This window comes from Tupaia chinensis, unplaced genomic scaffold, assembly GCF_000334495.1.
Source record: "Tupaia chinensis unplaced genomic scaffold, TupChi_1.0 Scaffold000622_1, whole genome shotgun sequence".
NCBI classification, from domain to species: domain Eukaryota; kingdom Metazoa; phylum Chordata; class Mammalia; order Scandentia; family Tupaiidae; genus Tupaia; species Tupaia belangeri.
The window spans coordinates 7,120,098-7,138,804 of record NW_006160142.1 but is presented as its reverse complement, the minus strand read 5'-3'; the positions used below and the strand labels follow the sequence as shown (position 1 = coordinate 7,138,804).

Sequence of the window (18,707 nt, the reverse complement as noted above, 5' to 3'; positions counted from 1 at the left end):
CCCTTAAAAACCTCCCCCAAGACATCCTTCTGGTTTATGTGTGCATGTCTATCTGTCTTGTGAGAAGGGAAGGGAATAAACAATAAAAAGGAGGTAGAATTTATGAAAAATGTTTTAAGAGGCTGTTGCCATTTGATCAATGATTATAATATAATGGAAGCAATGATTTAGTGAATACCTGTTTAGTATCATATTTTATCGTACATATGTTTTTCTCATAATGTCTTTTCTTAATTAAGGAGATCAGTGCATAGGTAGGATGATATTTAAGTTATCACCTCCAAACTAAGTAAGACACGTGCACAAGTCAAAGAACGTACTGTTAATAATCACAGTAGAACTGCATGTGTAAAGCGGGACTGTTTATGCAAACCAAAATGGTGACTCTAGGTTTAAGTCACATTGATAGTAGGCTAAAGAACTGAGATTTAACTCTGTTTAGACTTCAGAACCTATTATACGATGTTGATTTTTCATTTCATCAGCCTTCTTTTGCATGCGTGATTACAACGTTAAGTTACCCGAAATCTTTGTGGAATGAGGTTATTTGTAAACAAGTAAGTGATGGGGGGATCGCTGTGTGAGACCCTGTTGATGTCATTGTCTTTTTCTCTGTTTCTCACTCTCATAAGAGAAAAAACTTCTTTAAAAATAAAAATGAAAAGAAATAGAGCTGAGCATTGTTGTGCACACCTGTAGTCTCAGCTATTCCTGAGGTTGAGGCAGGAGGACTATGAGTGCAAGGTCAGCCTGGACAGTGTAGCTCTTAAGAAAGAGAGAGAGAGAGAGAGAGAGAGAGAGAGAGAGAGAAGTAAGGGGGAAATAGAAAGCAAGTACTGGGAAATAGAGACTTTTTTTTATACTTTTGATGAAAAATTAGGAAATTTTTAAGAGGAATCAGCATTTAAAAATAGTAAAGGTAGTCCCTGTCCAAAGATCTTTCCTTACAGAACAACTTACTATTAAGACTTTTAAAAAGTTCTTGGGACCAGCAGTTAGCACAATGGCTATGTCGCTGGACTCCCATGTAGTTGCCCACAGTTCAGGTCCCGGACCCGGCGGCTTAAACTCACGCTGGGTGCGTGTGCGTGCATGCCCAGGATCCCGAGAGGAGAATGGAGGAGAAGGGATTGCGGCATGGCCATCGCCCCGGGGGTAATTTCTCGCTTTCTATCTCTCTGTCTCTCTCTGTCTTTCTGGTGAGCATACACGCCCTATAGCAAAAACCTCTCCAAAAAAAAAAAAAAGTTCTTGATTATATATAAATAAAAATCACAGGAATAACTAAATATGGAGAAAAATGTCCAAGGCCAGGGCTTTGGTATTTTTTATTTGTGGCTGGGTGGCCAATCAAGTTCCTCTGGAATATTTTTCAGTGGATACCACAGATCTGAACAAGTTTTGATCATTAGCTAGAGTTTCCGCAAATGCAACACTCTTCATCCTAGCCCTGAGATACTTGAGAGATTCCCAAGCCCAAAACAGAAGGGATTGTTTTTGCAGTGTGTGTTGTTTGGAAATTTCTTTGGTCTAAGATCATGTAAAAAATTGACCCTTTTCGGTACAGTGTAGGTTCTGTATCATTACTTGCTAATCAGTATCCAGAAATCTTACTTACTATGGATTTTGGCTAGGCTGGGTGGTACTGAAAGTAAATGAGAATCAAGGATGGTTCCAATAAAAAATGTGGCCTTTATGCATACCCTCAGAAGCAATTCTGACATTAGTATTTGATTCTGAAACCCAGTTTTGAACTTTGATGAGTTTGAGGGGTACAGTCTACTGTTTACCTGTCAGTTATCTGTAAACAGTTTTAAAAGTTAGCAATTTAAAACTTTGCCATGTTGGGGCCATTGGGTGGCATGGTGACCAAGGCTCTGGACTCACACCTGGCCAACTACAGTTCAAGTCCTGGACCTAGAGGCTTGCTTTCTCATTTCCCTTTTATATTTTTCTTTCCTTCTTTCTCATCCCCCAGGGGGGATGGCCATGCCACAGTCCCTTCTCCTCTATTCTCTTGGGCCTGCATGCACGCTCGTGTGCACACACACCTGGCATGAGTTGTTTTGTTTTGTTTTTTTTTGAGAGGTTTTTGCTATAGGATGTGTGCGCTCGCCAGACAGAGAGACAGAAAGAGAGAAATCACCCCCCAGGGGGTATGGCCATGCTGCAATCCCTTCTCCTCCATTCTCCTCTCAGGATCTTGGGCACACACACACCTGCGCCCAGCATGAGTTTTAAGCCACCCGTTCCGGGATGCAAACCATGGTCGACTACATGGGAGTCCAGTGACATACCCATTACACTAACTGATGGTCCTTCTGGCATGAGTTTTAAGCCGCTAGGTCCAGGACTTGAACTGTGGTTGAATACATGAGAGTCCAGCAATGTAACCATTATGCCATATGCTATCCCCAGTGTGTTTCTTGTTTTATTATTCTCTTTTTCGATCCCTTGAGTACCTGTTCCTCTATTTTATTATAGTTTTTCCACATAAACCTATTTTCTTTTTTTAAAATGAAAGAACACTGGGGACTGGCTGGTGTGGTGGTTAAGGCACTGAACTCTCACATAGCTGACTGTGGTTTAGGTCAAGGCTTGGTGCCTGCTTTCTCACTATCTTCCCCCAATAAAGTTAAATAATTCTTTTTAAAAAGATGGAAGAACACTGAAAATATGAGGAATAATGTATTAAGAGCTTAAGTATTTTGGCGGAAGATGTATGGTATTAGGTTAATGCAGTGCTCCCTCTTACCTACCTTTCTTTTTTTTTTTTAAGAACTTTTCAATTTAATTTTTTATTATTATTTTAGTTTGACCAGGGAGAGAAAGTTAGAAAGCAAGCTGCCAAGTCTGGGACTTGAACTGTGTTGACCGTGGAAGTCCAGCGCCTTAACCATCATGCCACCTGCTGGCCTTATCCACCTTTCATCCAAGTTAACTTTTTTGCTCTTTTCCTGTATCCTAGCTTCCATATCATATTCATGGAAAATCATGGTAATCTGATTTAGGAATCGGTTACTGTTACATAGTTAAAAGCACTCGATGCCCATCCACAGTGGTACAAGTGGAACGACTGCATGAGGCTGGGCCACATGAGAGACCCAGAGTTGAGTTCCTAGACCAGCCTCAACAAGCTGGGTGTGGTGGCACCTTACTTTCCTATAATCCCAGTTAACTGGGGTGGGAGGATTATAGCATAGTGAGACTCTGTCAGGAATACCTGTCTCCCGAGACCGGTATGGTGTAGTGGTTATGGTGCTGGATTCCCACGTAGTGGTCCGTGGTTTGAGTCACAGACCTGGCAGCTTGAAACTCACACCAGAGTGTGCCCAAAATCCCAAGAGGAGGCTGAGGGAGAAAGGATTATGGCGTGGCCATCCCCCCAGGGGGTGATTTCTTGTTTTCAACAGTCATTCTGTCTCTCTGGCTAGTCAGTGTGCCCTATAACAAAAATCTCTCTCTAAAAAAATTAAAAAGAATAAAAAAAAGAATGCCTGTCTCCCTGTCCTCCTCTTGGAGTTATTATACCTAAGAGTTAATTATTTAATGTGTTCTACAAATATATAATTAGAAAGTAATTCTTAATTGTTTTTCACAAGACCTGGCAAATATTTTTTACTGGACAAAAAGATGCTTGTTTTTAAACTTACTGTTATCCCATGCCCCTTGTACTTTTACTTTGAAGTCACATCCAGGAATTATATATTCCTGGTAATTTAGTTTTAAACATTATCATACCATCTTAATAACTTTGTTGTTACAGAGTATAGAACTTTCTACACTGATGGGACTATTAAGCTGTATGGCTTGGATATTAAATTGAATGTTAAATTATATGGAATATTAATTAAATTGTATAGCAGTAGAAATAAAGTGTTAGGATTTGATAAAAATCAATATGTAAAATACAAATCAGAGCCTTAATAAGTTTCTTAATGATCAAATAGCCAGCTTTTGTTTTTTGTGTGTGTGTGAGTGTATTGTCTTCATAAGCAAGTTCAGTAATTGGCGCAAGAGATGCATCTGATTTAGACAAGGCAATGCTGTCTATTTTGTATGCACTTCTCATTTGGTAGCTGCAAGAATACGTTGTACTAGCAGTTGAATTGCAGTATAAAAGATTTAGACAGATGCAGAGATTAAGATGCATGTTAAACTGCTATTTAGTATTGACTGGGAAGGAAAAGATTAGATTTGCATTTTAATATTTTTATATAAAGTTTAAAAATTATACATTAAAGAATTGCTACCTTTATCCCATTTGGTTACATGTGTACTTAAATATACATACTTAAATTTTGTCCCTGGTAACTTAATGTTATGTTACAAACAGATCAAATATTTATTATATTGCCTTCTAAGTGTTGAAGTGGGCCACAAAAGTGGGTTTCTTTTATTAAGATTGGTAGGATGAAGATGTGAAAATAAATTGTCAGTGCAAAGTATAAATTGCTTAAAAATCTTTTTCCAAGAAGAAAGACTGTGTTGTTTGGTGATAGCAAGGGACTGACTGAACATTTTGGCTGTGGTCCGAATTCTGCCACTGACTCACTGTGTTTTTTGGCAAGTAACTTATTCTCCCTGAAACAAGTTCTTGATTCTTTACTTCTCTGTTTGTAAAGTTAACATAATAATATTGTTCTGACCTCAGATGGGTTGTGTAATGATTTTTCACTTTAGAATTTTTCCAGCATGAAAATAGTATGGATTTTCAGTGCCTTATATTTTGAACTAAATATTTCCAAATCACTGTTTCTTGGTTAGGTAAGTATATTAGACAATTTAAATGGAAAACAAAACCCTTACTATTCAAAACATAACTAAGCTTGATGAGTTTTTAGTTATATACAACATTTTAAGGATTATACAAAGTATGAATGTTTATTTTATTTATTTTAGTGTCAGAAAAAAGAAGAATTTATTGAAAGAATTCAAGGTTTAGATTTTGATACAAAAGCAGCAGTTGCCGCACATATTCAAGAGGTAATGATTTATGACTGATTATATGATTTATACAATTTTTATGTGTTTTTCATGAGGCTTATGATGTATTTATTTTTAATGTCTCCCAAAATACTTAAAGTCATAGAATAAGCAAGAACAAACCAAGACCAAATATAAATGTGAACCTTCCTTACAGAAATTATCTTCTCTTTGAGATAGTTCTTTAAATGAATCATCTTATGTCTGGCATAGTGCTAGCTGTAAACGTACTGTCAACTTTCATCTGTAGGGACATAGGTTGAAAGTGTTATTTGAGCAGTAAAGTATATGTCTTCATTAACATAGCATGAGTAATACAGTAAATGGAAGCAGCAGGAAGTGGTACACTGCTCATAATTCAAAACTATAGTGAGGTGAGATGCTGAGTGTTATGATTTAGTATTATGTCATCCCAGTAATATTCTTTTGAATGAATGGATATACCAGAATTTTTAGTGAAGATATTAATTGAATTATAAACATATTAAAGTTCTGGCATCCATATAGAAACTTTAGTCTAGAGCATATTGTGCATAATGAAATAATTAAAGTAAATGTAATTTATTTGTGAAGATTGGTTTTAAAAGGTGCTATTTCTACATCTGTCTGCTCTTGGACTTTGACTCTTGTAAAGACCTTTTAAAATTAGAGTATGTTAAATCTTACATGTCAAGTAGAAATGGCAAAATAGAGAAAAGAGAAAAAAGAGAACTTATAAATAGTGAAAATTGGTAGTGTTTAAGATACTCTTTATTTAGATGACTTTGTGTTCCATAAATCATCTCTCTTAGTTAACATTTTATATAGCCAGATTTCTTGTCAGTTAACATTGTTGTCAACAATAAGCCTATTAGTACTTTATAAAATAGGGCTTTATTGGTAGTCTCCCTTTATATAAATATTTCTGCTAGCTTTTTAAAAAAAAATTACATTTTGATTAAATGCTAAATTCTTTTTTTTTTTTTGAGAGATTTTCACTGTAGGGCGCGTGCGCTCGCCAGACAGACAGAGAGAGACATAGAGACAGAAAGCGAGATGGTCACGCCGCAATCCCTTCTCCTCCATTCTCCTCTCGGGATCTTGGGCACGCACGCACGCACACGCGCCCGGCGTGAGTTTTAAGCCACCGGGTCCAGGACACGAACCGCGGTCGACTACGTGGGAGTCCAGCGACATAGCCATTACGCTAACTGCTGGTTCCCTAAATGCTAAATATTTTAAGTTACAAAATTTACCACCATTCTTGACAGTGTTATTTTTGCTGTGTGCAAGTTAAAGCAAAATAATCAGAATCACAGCAAGAAATTGAAAACAAATAATTCACTTATATAACTTTCCCATTCTTTTAAAAATATTTATATTGGAAGTTCTTTCTTCTAGAATTCTGTGACAGTGTCATCTTCAGAGACTTAACTATTCAAGTATAAAAGTGGAGTGACATGTATTCTTATAAGATTAAAAACTTTCAGCTTTTTCATTCAAGTACAATAAATTTAATATCTAAGGAAGAGTTCAATTGATTTTGTTAAAGCAGGTGTCAGGTATATCAATATTACTTTCCCTTAGAAATGCCTTTAACTTCTCCTCCATTCTCCTCTCGGGATCTTGGGCACGCACGCACGCACACGCGCCCGGCGTGAGTTTTAAGCCACCGGGTCCAGGACACGAACCGCGGTCGACTACGTGGGAGTCCAGCGACATAGCCATTACGCTAACTGCTGGTTCCCTAAATGCTAAATATTTTAAGTTACAAAATTTACCACCATTCTTGACAGTGTTATTTTTGCTGTGTGCAAGTTAAAGCAAAATAATCAGAATCACAGCAAGAAATTGAAAACAAATAATTCACTTATATAACTTTCCCATTCTTTTAAAAATATTTATATTGGAAGTTCTTTCTTCTAGAATTCTGTGACAGTGTCATCTTCAGAGACTTAACTATTCAAGTATAAAAGTGGAGTGACATGTATTCTTATAAGATTAAAAACTTTCAGCTTTTTCATTCAAGTACAATAAATTTAATATCTAAGGAAGAGTTCAATTGATTTTGTTAAAGCAGGTGTCAGGTATATCAATATTACTTTCCCTTAGAAATGCCTTTAATTAAATATTTTTGTTTGTTTACTAGAAAAAGTATGAATTGAATTAAAGAGTTTTCAGTTTAAAAGTAATTTTTAGTTGTATTTTCAACTAATTTCATAAATTCTTTAGACATTGTATTGGCTTTTCATGTTTTTATTATGGGATAGATAATTAAACTAATAGTGTAATAAAATGATAATATATTTTTAAGTATTAGTCTTTTTATTTTTTGGGGCGTTGTTTATTTTGGTTGCTTTTCTAAAGGTAACCCATAATCAGGAAAATGTGTTCGATCTGCAATGGATGGAAGTGACTGATATGTCTCAGGAGGACGTAGAACCACTCTTGAAAAATATGGCATTGCATCTAAAAAGACTTATAGATGAGAGAGATGAACATTCAGAGGTTTGTAGATTTTGTTCAATATGTTATGAAAGTTTGTTTTCCAAAAAAGAAACTAGTATTTTGAGAAGTGTTTTAGAATTCATGCTGTTTCTTAGGGACAGGTAATAAGGAACTGCCTGTTTTTTTTTGGTGGAACGCAGGGACCAGAAAAGATGTATAACATCCCCAAACTGCTAGTAAACAAATTGTAATTTGCAATTAGGTTTTCTTTTTTCTTTTTACTTTAGTATTCTTTGTTCCTGTATGTTTTTCAAGTCATCCCCACTGCTCTGGCAACAGTATAAAAGTGTGGGACTGAAAATATAGTTGATGTAAGTGGAAAAATCATTGCCTGGAAGCATAAGAATTTGCTTAAGGTTTATTTCTTAGGTTTAGTGCCACATTCTGAGGTTGGAAAAATAAGTATTAATAAAGGAGAATAACAGGTGTTCTGAGTAAAATGCCCCACTAAAGATTCCAAATTTTTGTAGTTAGAGTAATAAGGTATGATTTTAGAAAGTATTGTATACTTCTGTAAGTTATAACTTTGTTTTTTAAAAGGAGTAAAATTGTGCTGAATGTTCTGTCTGCAGTCTCTGAAAGCAATTTATAATTTTATAGGAGTCTAGGGTTTAGTACATAGTGAATAATGTTTTCTTTTTTAAAAGAATTGTTTCCTTTATTTTTATTTATTTATTTATTTGACCATAGCAAGACATAGAAAAGCGGGGGGTGGAGGGGGAAGCAAGCAAGCAAGCAAGCTGCCAGGTCCAGGACTCAAACTGTGATCAGTCATGTGGGAGTCCACCACCTTTAACCACCATGCCACCTGCTGACCCCGAGTGATGTTTTCTTAACAGCCAAAGTACTCTTCCATTCAGGACAATGTATATCTTTGATCATTTGATCCACTTACATTTGGGAGATGGCTTTGAGCTTACTTATAAAAAATTTGTATGATTACTCTTGGGACCAGTGAGAGACTACACCAAAGAAATCCCTAGTCTTTTTTTCTGAACAAAACTTGAATGTTTCTATAGAAAATGTTCAGTTCTGATGGAAATTTTCAGTTTTTCTTTAGGCATTAAAAAGACAATGAAATAAACATTTATGAGCAACAGGGTTTTTTTTTTAGGGTTTTTGCTATAGAGCATATGCATGTATTTGCTGGAGAAAGACAGTGAGAAATCACCCTCCACACTCCCTGAGGGTGGATGGCCATGTCACAGTCCCTTCTCTTCCATTCTTCTCCTGGGATTTTGGGCACGCATGCTAGAACACTTGATGTGAGTTTCATGCTACCAAGTCCAGGACTCAACGACTGTGGGAGGCCAGCACCTCAACCAGCATGCCACCTACTGGCTCCACAATTAAATTTTTAAAAATCTAGGGCAGTGAGACAAAGAAAGAAAGCAAAGTAAACTCAAAATAAAAATATTCCTTTTACGTGTCTAACTTACCCTGAGATACTTAGATAACTTTTCTCTTTTTTTTTTTTTCCTTAATTTTGCCAGAGGGTGAATACATTAGCCAGAGAGAGAGAAAGAGAGAGGCAAAGTGAGAAAGCACCCTTCTATGGGGAATGATATCATTCCATAATCCCTTGTCCTCCATTTCTTTTTTTTTTTTTTTTTTTTTTTTTTTTGGAGAGGTTTTTGCTATAGGGCGCATGCGCTCGCCAGACAGGCAGAGAGAGACAGAGAGACAGAAAGCGAGAAATCACCCCCAGGGGAGATGGCCACGCCGCAGTCCCTTCTCCTCCATTCCCCTCTCGGGGTCTTGGGCACGCACGCATACGTGCCTGGTGTGAGTTTTAAGCCACTGGGTCCAGGACTCGAACCGTGGTCGACTACATGGGAGTCCAGCAACATAGCCATTATGCTAACTGCTGGTCCCCCTTGTTCTCCATTTCTCCCCCCTGTTTTTAGGATTTGAGCATGCCATATACCTGTGTTTTCTTTTGAACTGTTGGGTCTGGGACTTGAACCCCACAGTCAGCCATGTGTAACCAAGCCTCCTTAACCACGATGTCACCAGCTAGCCCAAATTATTTACTTTTAGTCAGACTTTTCAACCATATGCCCTGTCTTTTTGTTGTTGTTGTTTTAGTGTCTTTTTTATTGCTGTGTCCATTTTCTAGAGCATTCTTCTATTTGTATTTCAAGTTATTAAAGGTTTGCAATTAGTTTTTTGCCTGCTTCTGAGAAATATATTCTAAAAATCTATATTATGATTTCTTATAACTGATTGCATTTACAAATGGTTTTATTTCATTTACATGAAATGATAAATATGGTTATGAACAAAATACTTGTCATTATGTGACTGACTAACAAACTAAAAGGAATATGAAACTCAAATAGAGTGATTGTTCAAAAATCTTTTAAAATATGTTATGCTGCTCAACTAAGCATTTTTTTGTTTTGTTTTATTTTGTTTTGTTTTGTTTTAATTATTAGACCAGCAGATGACATAGTAGTTACACTGCTGGACTGCCGTGTAGTAGAATGTGGTTCTAGTCCCAGACGTAGAGGCTTAAAACTCAAGCTGGACACCTGTGAGTGCCTGCCTAAAATCCCAAGAAGAGAATGTAGGAGTAGGGATTGTGACGTGGCCATCCCCTCCTTTTCCCCGGGGAGGGGGTGTGGAGGGTTTGAGGTTGGTTTCTCACATTCTGTTGTGGTAGTAAGTGCACATGCCCTACAGCAAAAATCTCCCTTAAAAAAAAAAAAAAAAAAAAAAAAAAAAAACATTAGGTTTATTCCTAACCAAATTCTGTGGACAGGCCCATGTAGTCGCCTGCGGTTCGAGTCTCGGAACCGTTGGCTTAAACTCACGCCAGGTGTGTGTGTGTGTGTGTGTGTGTGTGCATGCTCAAGATTCCAAGAGGAGAATGGAGAAGAGATTGCGGCGTGGCCATCCTCCTTGGGGGGTGATTTCTCGCTTTCTGTCTCTCTCTCTCTGTCTTTCTGGCGAGCGCAGGTGCCCTATAGAGAAAACCTCTCCAAAAACAAACAAACAAACAAAAAACATTTAATTTTATTCAAAAACATTATTTAAATTTTATTCATCATCTTTATTATTATTTTAATTTAACCAGAGAGAGAAAGCAGGTTCAGGACTCAAAATGTGGTTGGTCATAGGGGACTTCCAACGCCTTAACCACCATTCCGCATTTGTTTTCTAACCAGGGAAAAAAGTGTCAGGTGCTAGCTTCAGCTTCCGCATTTGTTTTCTAACAAGGGAAAAAAGTGTCAGGTGCTAGCATGGGCGTGATGGTTAAGGTGCTGGACTACCATATGACTGACCACAGTTTGAGTCCCAGACCTGGCAACTTGAAAATCAGGTTGGGCTGGGCACATGTGGATGTGTGCCCAAAATCCTGAGAGGAGAATGGAAAAAAGAGATTGTGGAGTGGATATACCCCAGAGGTGAGAGTTCCCTCTCTCTGTCTCTCTCTGGTTAGTGCATGCACCCTTTGGCAAATAAACAAACAAAAGCATTCATACTCTCCTTCCTCAAGTATTTGAGAAGCAAATTGCTAGTTGGTTTAAATTACACTCTCTAGGGTTTTTTTGAGTTTTTGTTTGTTTTGTTTCTCCCCCAGTTAAGGTCACCAGTAGACAAATTAGAAAAGGTGATTTAAAAAAAAAACTGTGACAGGGATCAGCAGGTGGTGTGGTGGTTCAGGTGCTGGACACTCCCACATGGCCGACCATGGTTCGAGTCTTGGAGCTGGTAGCTTGCTTTCTCACTTCTCTCTCTGGTCAAATTAAAATAAATTAATGAATAAATAAAATTAATTCTTTAAAAAAACTGTACAAATATTAGACTCATATAAATCCTATATCATTCAATTAGATCGAAGCAAGTTTTTATTTATATATTCCTTTTACCTTTTATTTTGTTTTATTCATTTTTTACCATAATTACTCCACTTTAGCCTAAAAAGTACTATTTTGGTCATCATTTTAAATTTCTGTTCATTTTGTAATCCTTAATGCTATGGAACAGCAGGTCAGTTCTCGCCTTTCAATAAAATCCAGAGCTGTGGGTCAATAGGTGGCATAGTGGTTAAAGTGCCAGACTCCCACATGGTCAGCTATAGTTCGAGTCCCAGACTCTGTGGTTTGAAACTCATTTCAGAGAGAGAATGGAGGAGAAGGGATTGTGGTGTGTCCATCCTCTTTGGGGGATGGTTTATTACTTTCTCTACTTCTCTCTGTGTCTCAGACCCTATAGCAAATAATAATAATAATAAAATAAAATGCAGGGCCAGCTGGTGGCATGGTGGTTAAGGCAGGTGAATCCCATGTGGCTGACTGTGTGATTTGAGTCCCAGACACAGCACCTTGAAAAACACACCTTGCTCTTATGTATATGTGCCCAAAATCCCAGGAGGAGGGAGAAATTGAGGAGAAGGGATTGCATTGTGACAATTCCTCCACACCACCACCTGTTGGGTGCTTTCTCACTTTTTCTCTCTCTCCCTCTGGTGAATGCATGTGCTCTCTGGCAAATTTTTAAAAATTAAAAATTACAGAATAGGATCTTTTAATGAATTAAGATCACTTTATTGTCACTATTTTGTTTTATGCCAGACTTTATGTTGTAAATTTAATACACACTGCCCTACTAAATCTTCACAATAACCCTGTATTGAAGATGAAGATACATGACCTCAAGGAGGTTGAGTAACTGGCCAAGTTTGTCTAACTCTAATGCTTCTGTTCCTAATCATTATAACACTGTTCCTGTTTATGATTTTTGAAATTTATTTTCATTCATTCACTGTACATCAATACAGTATACAAAACAAGATTCTTCATCCAGAATACACTGTATATTGGCTCAGTCAAAGATATTATCACATATGTTATTGTCAACAAATAATTTTCCATTTCTTGTTTCTTACATATTTTGCTTTTTAAAAAATTTTTTTACCCCCATTGATTCCCTCCCTCTCACCCTCTTCCATTTCCCACCCTTCTCCCACACTGTCTCTGGTATCCACAGTTGTTTCCCATGCTTCTCTCCCCCCCGCCCTTTTTTAATTTAAAAACTTTCGATAGCAAGCACAGTTGATATATACATATCTGTGAACACATGTCTGGCTTTAGGCATAAACCTCTGTGAGTAAAGTGAACATATTATAAAGTAGCACCTCACTGGGGTTATATAGTTTACTGCAGTTATTAAATAGATATTTTTAATGCATTTTTTAATTTCAGGAGAAACAGTTTTAGTTTCAATAGATCAAAATAGAAAAACATCAAGAGACATTTGCCCAAGACTTAAGGCCACGAAAAAGGTTAGAATTCAGTTCAAATAGTAGGTAGCTGATCCATCCTATCAACAGCTCAAGAAAAAACAAAAATCCTTAAATCTGGAAGTGAAAGTATAGAAGAAAATCAGTACTGATTTAGTCTGAAGTCAAAAATTCTATTTTACCATTTCAGTCTCATGTAATTAATCTCTCTTCTATTGAATTTGCAATGTTACTGTGGGCTGATCTTTCCATTTAAACTCTGGAAGTTAACATTCAACTCCAGACTTGTCCCAACCGTTAGTCTGGCTGTTTTCTTGGTTGTTTTTGGTACTCTTATTTCTGTGTGTCCAACTTTAGTTTTCCTGATATAGCGCTTCCTTCAGAACTTCTTGGAGAGTTGGTCTGGTATTGGTAAATTCTTTCAGGTTTTGTTTATCTGAGAATATTTTGGTCTTTTTTTCCCATATGAAAGATAATCTTGCTGAGTATTCTTGGTTGAAATTGTTTTTCACTTAATACTTTGGATATATTTTCCCATTCTTTCCTTGCTTGCATTGTTTCCAATAAGAGGTCTGATATTAGCCTGATGGGATATCCTTTGAAAGTAACTGGACGTTTCTCACTTGCCAAATTTAGTATCTTGTCTCTGTCTGTGATTTTGGCCAATTCTGCCATGATATGCCTTGGAGAATATCTTCTTGGTTTGATTCTATGTGAAGTCCTTTGTATTTCTTGGGTCTGGATATTCGAGTGCCTCTCTGGGTTTGGAAAGTTTTCTACCAGGATTTCATGGAATAGATTTATCAATGCCGTTATTCATTTCTTCTCCTTCTGGGATACCAACGATCCAGATGTTTGGATGCTTATTGGTATCTAGTATCACTTATGTATTCTCATTTTTGGGGGGTTATTTTCTCAGTCTTCGTGGTGAATCCTTCTAGGTCAGAAGTTCTGTCTTCTACATCTGAGATTCGATCTTCTACATGATCTAATCATCTAATCAGCTTTTTTTTTTTTCTGGAGGGTTTTTTGCTATAGGGCGCGTGCGATCGCCAGACAGACAGAGACAGAGAGATAGAAAGCGAGAAATCTCCCCCTAGTGGGGGATGGCCACACCGCAATCCCTTCTCCTCCGTTCTCCTCTCGGGATCTTGGGCACGCACGCACACGTGCCCGGTGTGAGTTTTAAGCCACCGGGTCCAGGACACGAACCGCTGTTGACTATGTGGGAGTCCAGCGACATAGCCATTGCGCTAACTGCTGGTCCCGATCTAATCAGCTTTTAATACTTTCAAGGGAGGTTTTGATTTCCTGTATTACAGCCTTCATCTCTAACAATTGCATTTGATTCTTTTTTATGATGTTTATTTACTCTTTCAAATCATGCAAGAACTTCTTCACCACCTGGAACTTGTTATCGCTTTTCTCCTGCATCTTCTGGAGCCCATTGTCTCTCTTCTCTTGCATCTCTGTTTACTTCGTCACTATGAATATTTTAAATTCTTTGTCTGACATTTCCATGAATTCCTTTGTATTGTCTGTGGAGGATGAGGAGTTATTCTTTTCTCTATCTCCTGGCTAGATCTGGGGGACAGGAGGGTGAAGTCTGGGCAGAAGGCCTTCAGTGGTCCTAATCCCTGAATAGGGCCACTCAGAATTCAGATATAGATGGCTGGTGATTAGCTTGTCCTGTCTCCTGGCTAGATCTGGGGGGCAAGAGGGTGAAGTCTGGGAAGAAGGTCTTCAGTTGTCCTAATCCACCTAAGTTTATGATTATGCTAAGCCCATTTCTCATTTTTCTTGAATAACGTATATGTAGAATTAATAGGTTGCCTCAGTTTTTTTCTTAGTGTTGATACGTCTTTTTATGGATTTTCTTCAACATCTACTAATAAATACCTGCTTTTTGCAAGACCTTATGCTAGAGTGTTTGAAAGCAACAAATTGACAAACTGATATTTAAAAAAAGAACTCTGGGGGCCGACAGGTGGCATGGTGGTTAAAGTGCTGGTCTCAGACAAAGCCAACCATGGTTCGAGTCCTGGACCTGGCTGCTTGCTTTCTCACTTTTCCTCTCTCTCTTGCTTGCTCTCTCTCTGGTCAAATTAAAAAATAATAATGACAAATAAAATTAAATAAAATAATTCTTAAAAAAAAAAAAAAGAACTCGGGACCAGCCGGTGGGTTGGTAGTTAAGGTGGCTGGATCCCACATGGCCAGCTGCATGGTTTGAGTCCCGAACCTGGTGGCTTAAGAAGCACGTGTGTGCTCAAAATTCTAGGAAGAAAATAGAGGAGAAGGGATTACAATATAATATGGCCATCTCCCCTGGAGTGTGCTTTCTCACTTTTTCTCTTTGTTTCTGGAGAGCATGTGAGCTCTGTAGCAAAGACCAAATGAAGGTTTTAGGTTATTTTGCCACAGTGCATGTGCACTTTCCAGAGAGAGAGACAGAGGTTGAGAGAGAGAATGTGAGAAATCATCTCCTGGGGGATGGCCATGCCACAGTCCCTTCTCCTCCATTCCCTTCCTAGGATTTGAGATACACACACACAACATTCCTAGCATGATTTTCAAGCCACCAGGTCCAGGACTGGAACTGCAGTTGGCCATGTGAGAGTTCAATGTCTTAACACCATGTCACCTGTTGTCCCCAAGAACCCAATTGTTATAGTCTAATAATAGTCTAATTATCATGAGAAAATAATTAACTGTAATAAAGTTTTGAAAGTAGTAATTACGATTTATTTTTAAATAATGTAGAAATTTAAAGGAAGATTTACTTGGAACTGCTAGTCGGAAGGATCAAGAAAGGATTAGGTAATTAAATTTTTATTTTTAATTTTTGCCAGAGGGCAAAAGATAAGAGACAGAGAGAGAGAGTGAGACATAATTAAAAAGCACCTCATCATGTAGAATGTCACACTGCACTCCTTCTCCTCCATCTCTCCCTTCTTTGGGCATTTTGTGCATGCGTGCATGTACACTGATCATGTTCCTCAAGCTGCTGTGTCTGGGGCTTGACATAGATGTGTGAGATCCAGCTGCCCAACCGTCAGGCCACAGGTTGGTCCTAGAGTTGTTTTAACAACATTTCTTGTCAAGTAATTTGAAGATGCACAGCAGACCTTGAACTCGGGCAGCTACCACCATTAGAGAACAGTCAAAATGTCTAAATCTTTAGTGGAACATACCTCTTGATACTTAGTTACTTTTTTTCCTTATTATGTCAGAGGATATTGTGTGCATGCACACAAGAGAAAGAAGAAAGAGAGTACTCTCCAGTGGGGCCTGGTCATGTCACAGTCCTTTTTCAAACTCAAATTCTTCATTTTGTCATGTTCCCGGGCATGTGCTTGTGCCTAGCATGCAAGCTGCTGGTGCTGAGACTCAGACTGTGGTCAGCCATGTGGGATCTGGTTTCCTGTGCTACAAGATTGGTCCACTCTTAATTAGTACCATTTTTCTTCTTCTTTTTGTACTTCTTTTAACAATAATGTGTGTTCATATGCAGGAAAGAGAGGTAGAGAGCAAAAAGAGAGGAGCATCGTTCATAGTGTCTTATCGCACCATGATCCGCTTTTCCCAGCTCTCCAGTTCCTCAGGATCCTGGGTGCCTGTTCATGTACCTGGTGTGCTTTAAAGCTGACCTTAGAATCTCAACCTGTGGTCAGCAACTGACTTCCAGCCTGGCAGGACATTTGTGTTATGACTGCACCTCAGCAGTTGGGCCTGTTTTCTTTTCAGGAAATATTTTGTTGCGTATGATTCTTTGGTGTGTATTCATTGGCACCTGGAAGCTCTTATATTTTATTATTTTTATTTTTATTTATTTTGCTATAGGGCTTGTGTGCTCACCAGAAATAGAGAAGGGAAAGTGAGAAATTACCCTCCAGAGGGGTGACCACACTGTAAATCCCTTCTGCTTCATTTTCCTTTCGGGATTTCGGGCACATATGCATACATGCCCAGCGTGATTTTCAAGCCAACATGCCTGAGACTCTAACTATGGAATCAGCTATGTGGGATCTAGCTGCCTTAACCTCTATAAATGCTCTTGATAACTTAACCACCTCTAAGTTCAAAGGTAGTATGTGTCTTCTGTACTTTTCTTGTGTTCTCTCTTTTATAAATTGCTTAGTTAAATATTTTTGAACAACCCTTTTGTGGTTAGTACAGGTTGAGCATTCCCTAACCCAAAAATCCAAAATGTGAAATACTCTAAAATCTGAAACATTTTGAGTGTACATCTGATTCCACAAGTGAGAAATTCTACACCTGACTTCCATGTGATGGGTTGCAGTCAAAATGCAGGTGTACAACACAATGTTCCATTTCCCCAAGGAAAAAGACCCTAGGGCTAACAGGTGGTGCAGCGATTAAGGCACCGGACTTAAACACACCGATTGCGGTTCAAATCCCAAACCTGGCAGCTTGCATCCCCCCCCCCCCCCCCGGTCAAATTTTAAAAACCATAATGATGAATAAAATTAAATAAAATAATTTTTTAAAAAGAGTTGCTGTAGGATGCGTGTGCTTAGCAGAGAGACAGACAGAAAGCTAGAAATCACTCCCCAGGGATGGCCATGCTTTAGTCTTCCTCCTCCATTCTCCTCTTGGGATTTTGGGTATACATGTACATGCTTCTGCTGTGAGCTTTAAGCCACAGGGTCTGGGACTCAAATCACGGTTGACTCTGTGGGAGTTTAGCAATGTAACCATTATGTCATCTGCTGGCCCCTAAAATACTTCTTTAATAAAGGGTAAAAGGTCCTTCTAGCCTTCTATTAGCTGTGATATATCTTTTATTTATTTATTTATTTTTAACTTTATTTATTATTTTCACATGAGTTTTGCCAGAGAAAGACAGAAAGAGAGAGAGAGAGAAGCCGCCAGGTCCGGGACTGGAACTGTGGTCGACCATGTGGGAATTCCAGCACCTTAACCACTACACCACTTGCTGGCCCAGCTGTGATATATCTTTTCTGCACATACCCAGATTTCCCCATACAACCATACCCACAAAGGATTATATGCACAAAATTACTAAAAATATCATATAAAATTACCTTCGGGCTGTGTGTATGAAGTGTAGATGAAATAAATGAGTTTTGTGTTTAGATTTGGGTTCTATCCCCAGGATACCTTGCTGTATACATCCCAAATATTCCAAAATCTAAAAATACTTGAAATCTGAAACATTTTAGACCCCAGGCATTTCAGATGAGTGATACTTGACCTAGTGTCAGTAGACTTACAAACTACCCTTAAAAAGTGGCAGGAAGAAATTGCAATTTTTCCCCCTCTAGATAGAAGAAACATATGTCTTTGAAGATCATGGAGAAAACCAATAGTAAAAAGAATGAAATTGAAAATGTTTAAATAAGGATTGTTTGGAAGCAAAAAAATGCATAAAAACGGGTTAGTTCAAAGTGGTTTTGCTTTTTGATAATTCAGAGAGGTCATTTCTTGGAAATGATGATAATGACTTGCAGTGAGAGACTTAAGTAGAGAAAAGAGGTGGTTTCCAGTTGGAAGCTTAAGTAGAGAACAGGGAACATATTTACAACAGTCATTCTGAGAAAATTGCTAGGAAATCAGAAAGATTTCAAAAAAAGGATTGATAGATAGTAGAAAGAGTTTAATTAAAAATGGATGACAACAGACTATTATAGGGTTGTATTTTTTTTGTTTGTTTTTATGTCAGTGCACCATTACCATGGAGTAGGAATAGAGAAAATCAGTGGTAGGTAAAGAAAAATGTTAGTCAAACTTCAATTTGAATTCCTTTTATACCTAGTATTGATTGTGTGACTTTGATTAAGTTAATCTGTGCAAGTTTTAGTTTCCTCATGTCTGAAATAAACACTTAATCCAAGTTCAGTCTCTTTGACTAGGTTGTTAAGCAAATTGGCTAATAAGCGAATAGCTTAAAAGCTGATGTTTTCTGGTGCATCATGCATCATATGGTACGTATTTTTCAAGT

At 37.9% G+C, this 18,707-nt stretch overlaps 1 protein-coding gene across 14 annotated transcripts in view; it reads left to right on the top strand.

The window, feature by feature from the left end:
- Positions 1-18,707, top strand: part of CCDC88A (coiled-coil and HOOK domain protein 88A) — a 157,122-nt gene that overhangs the window by 55,100 nt on the left and 83,315 nt on the right. For 8 of the 14 annotated variants that reach the window (XR_001371182.1, XR_001371181.2, XM_014591800.1 and 5 more), the window contains exons 6-8: positions 486-557; positions 4,903-4,986; positions 7,333-7,473. Coding sequence is in view for 12 of the 14 variants with exons in the window: in XM_014591800.1 (XP_014447286.1) it covers positions 486-557; positions 4,903-4,986; positions 7,333-7,473 (297 nt within the window). In the remaining 2 variants the exon portion in view is untranslated. The remainder of the gene's footprint in view (positions 1-485; positions 558-4,902; positions 4,987-7,332; positions 7,474-18,707) is intronic. The other 6 variants (XM_027775971.1, XM_027775974.1, XM_027775973.1 and 3 more) reach the window with 1 other exon arrangement.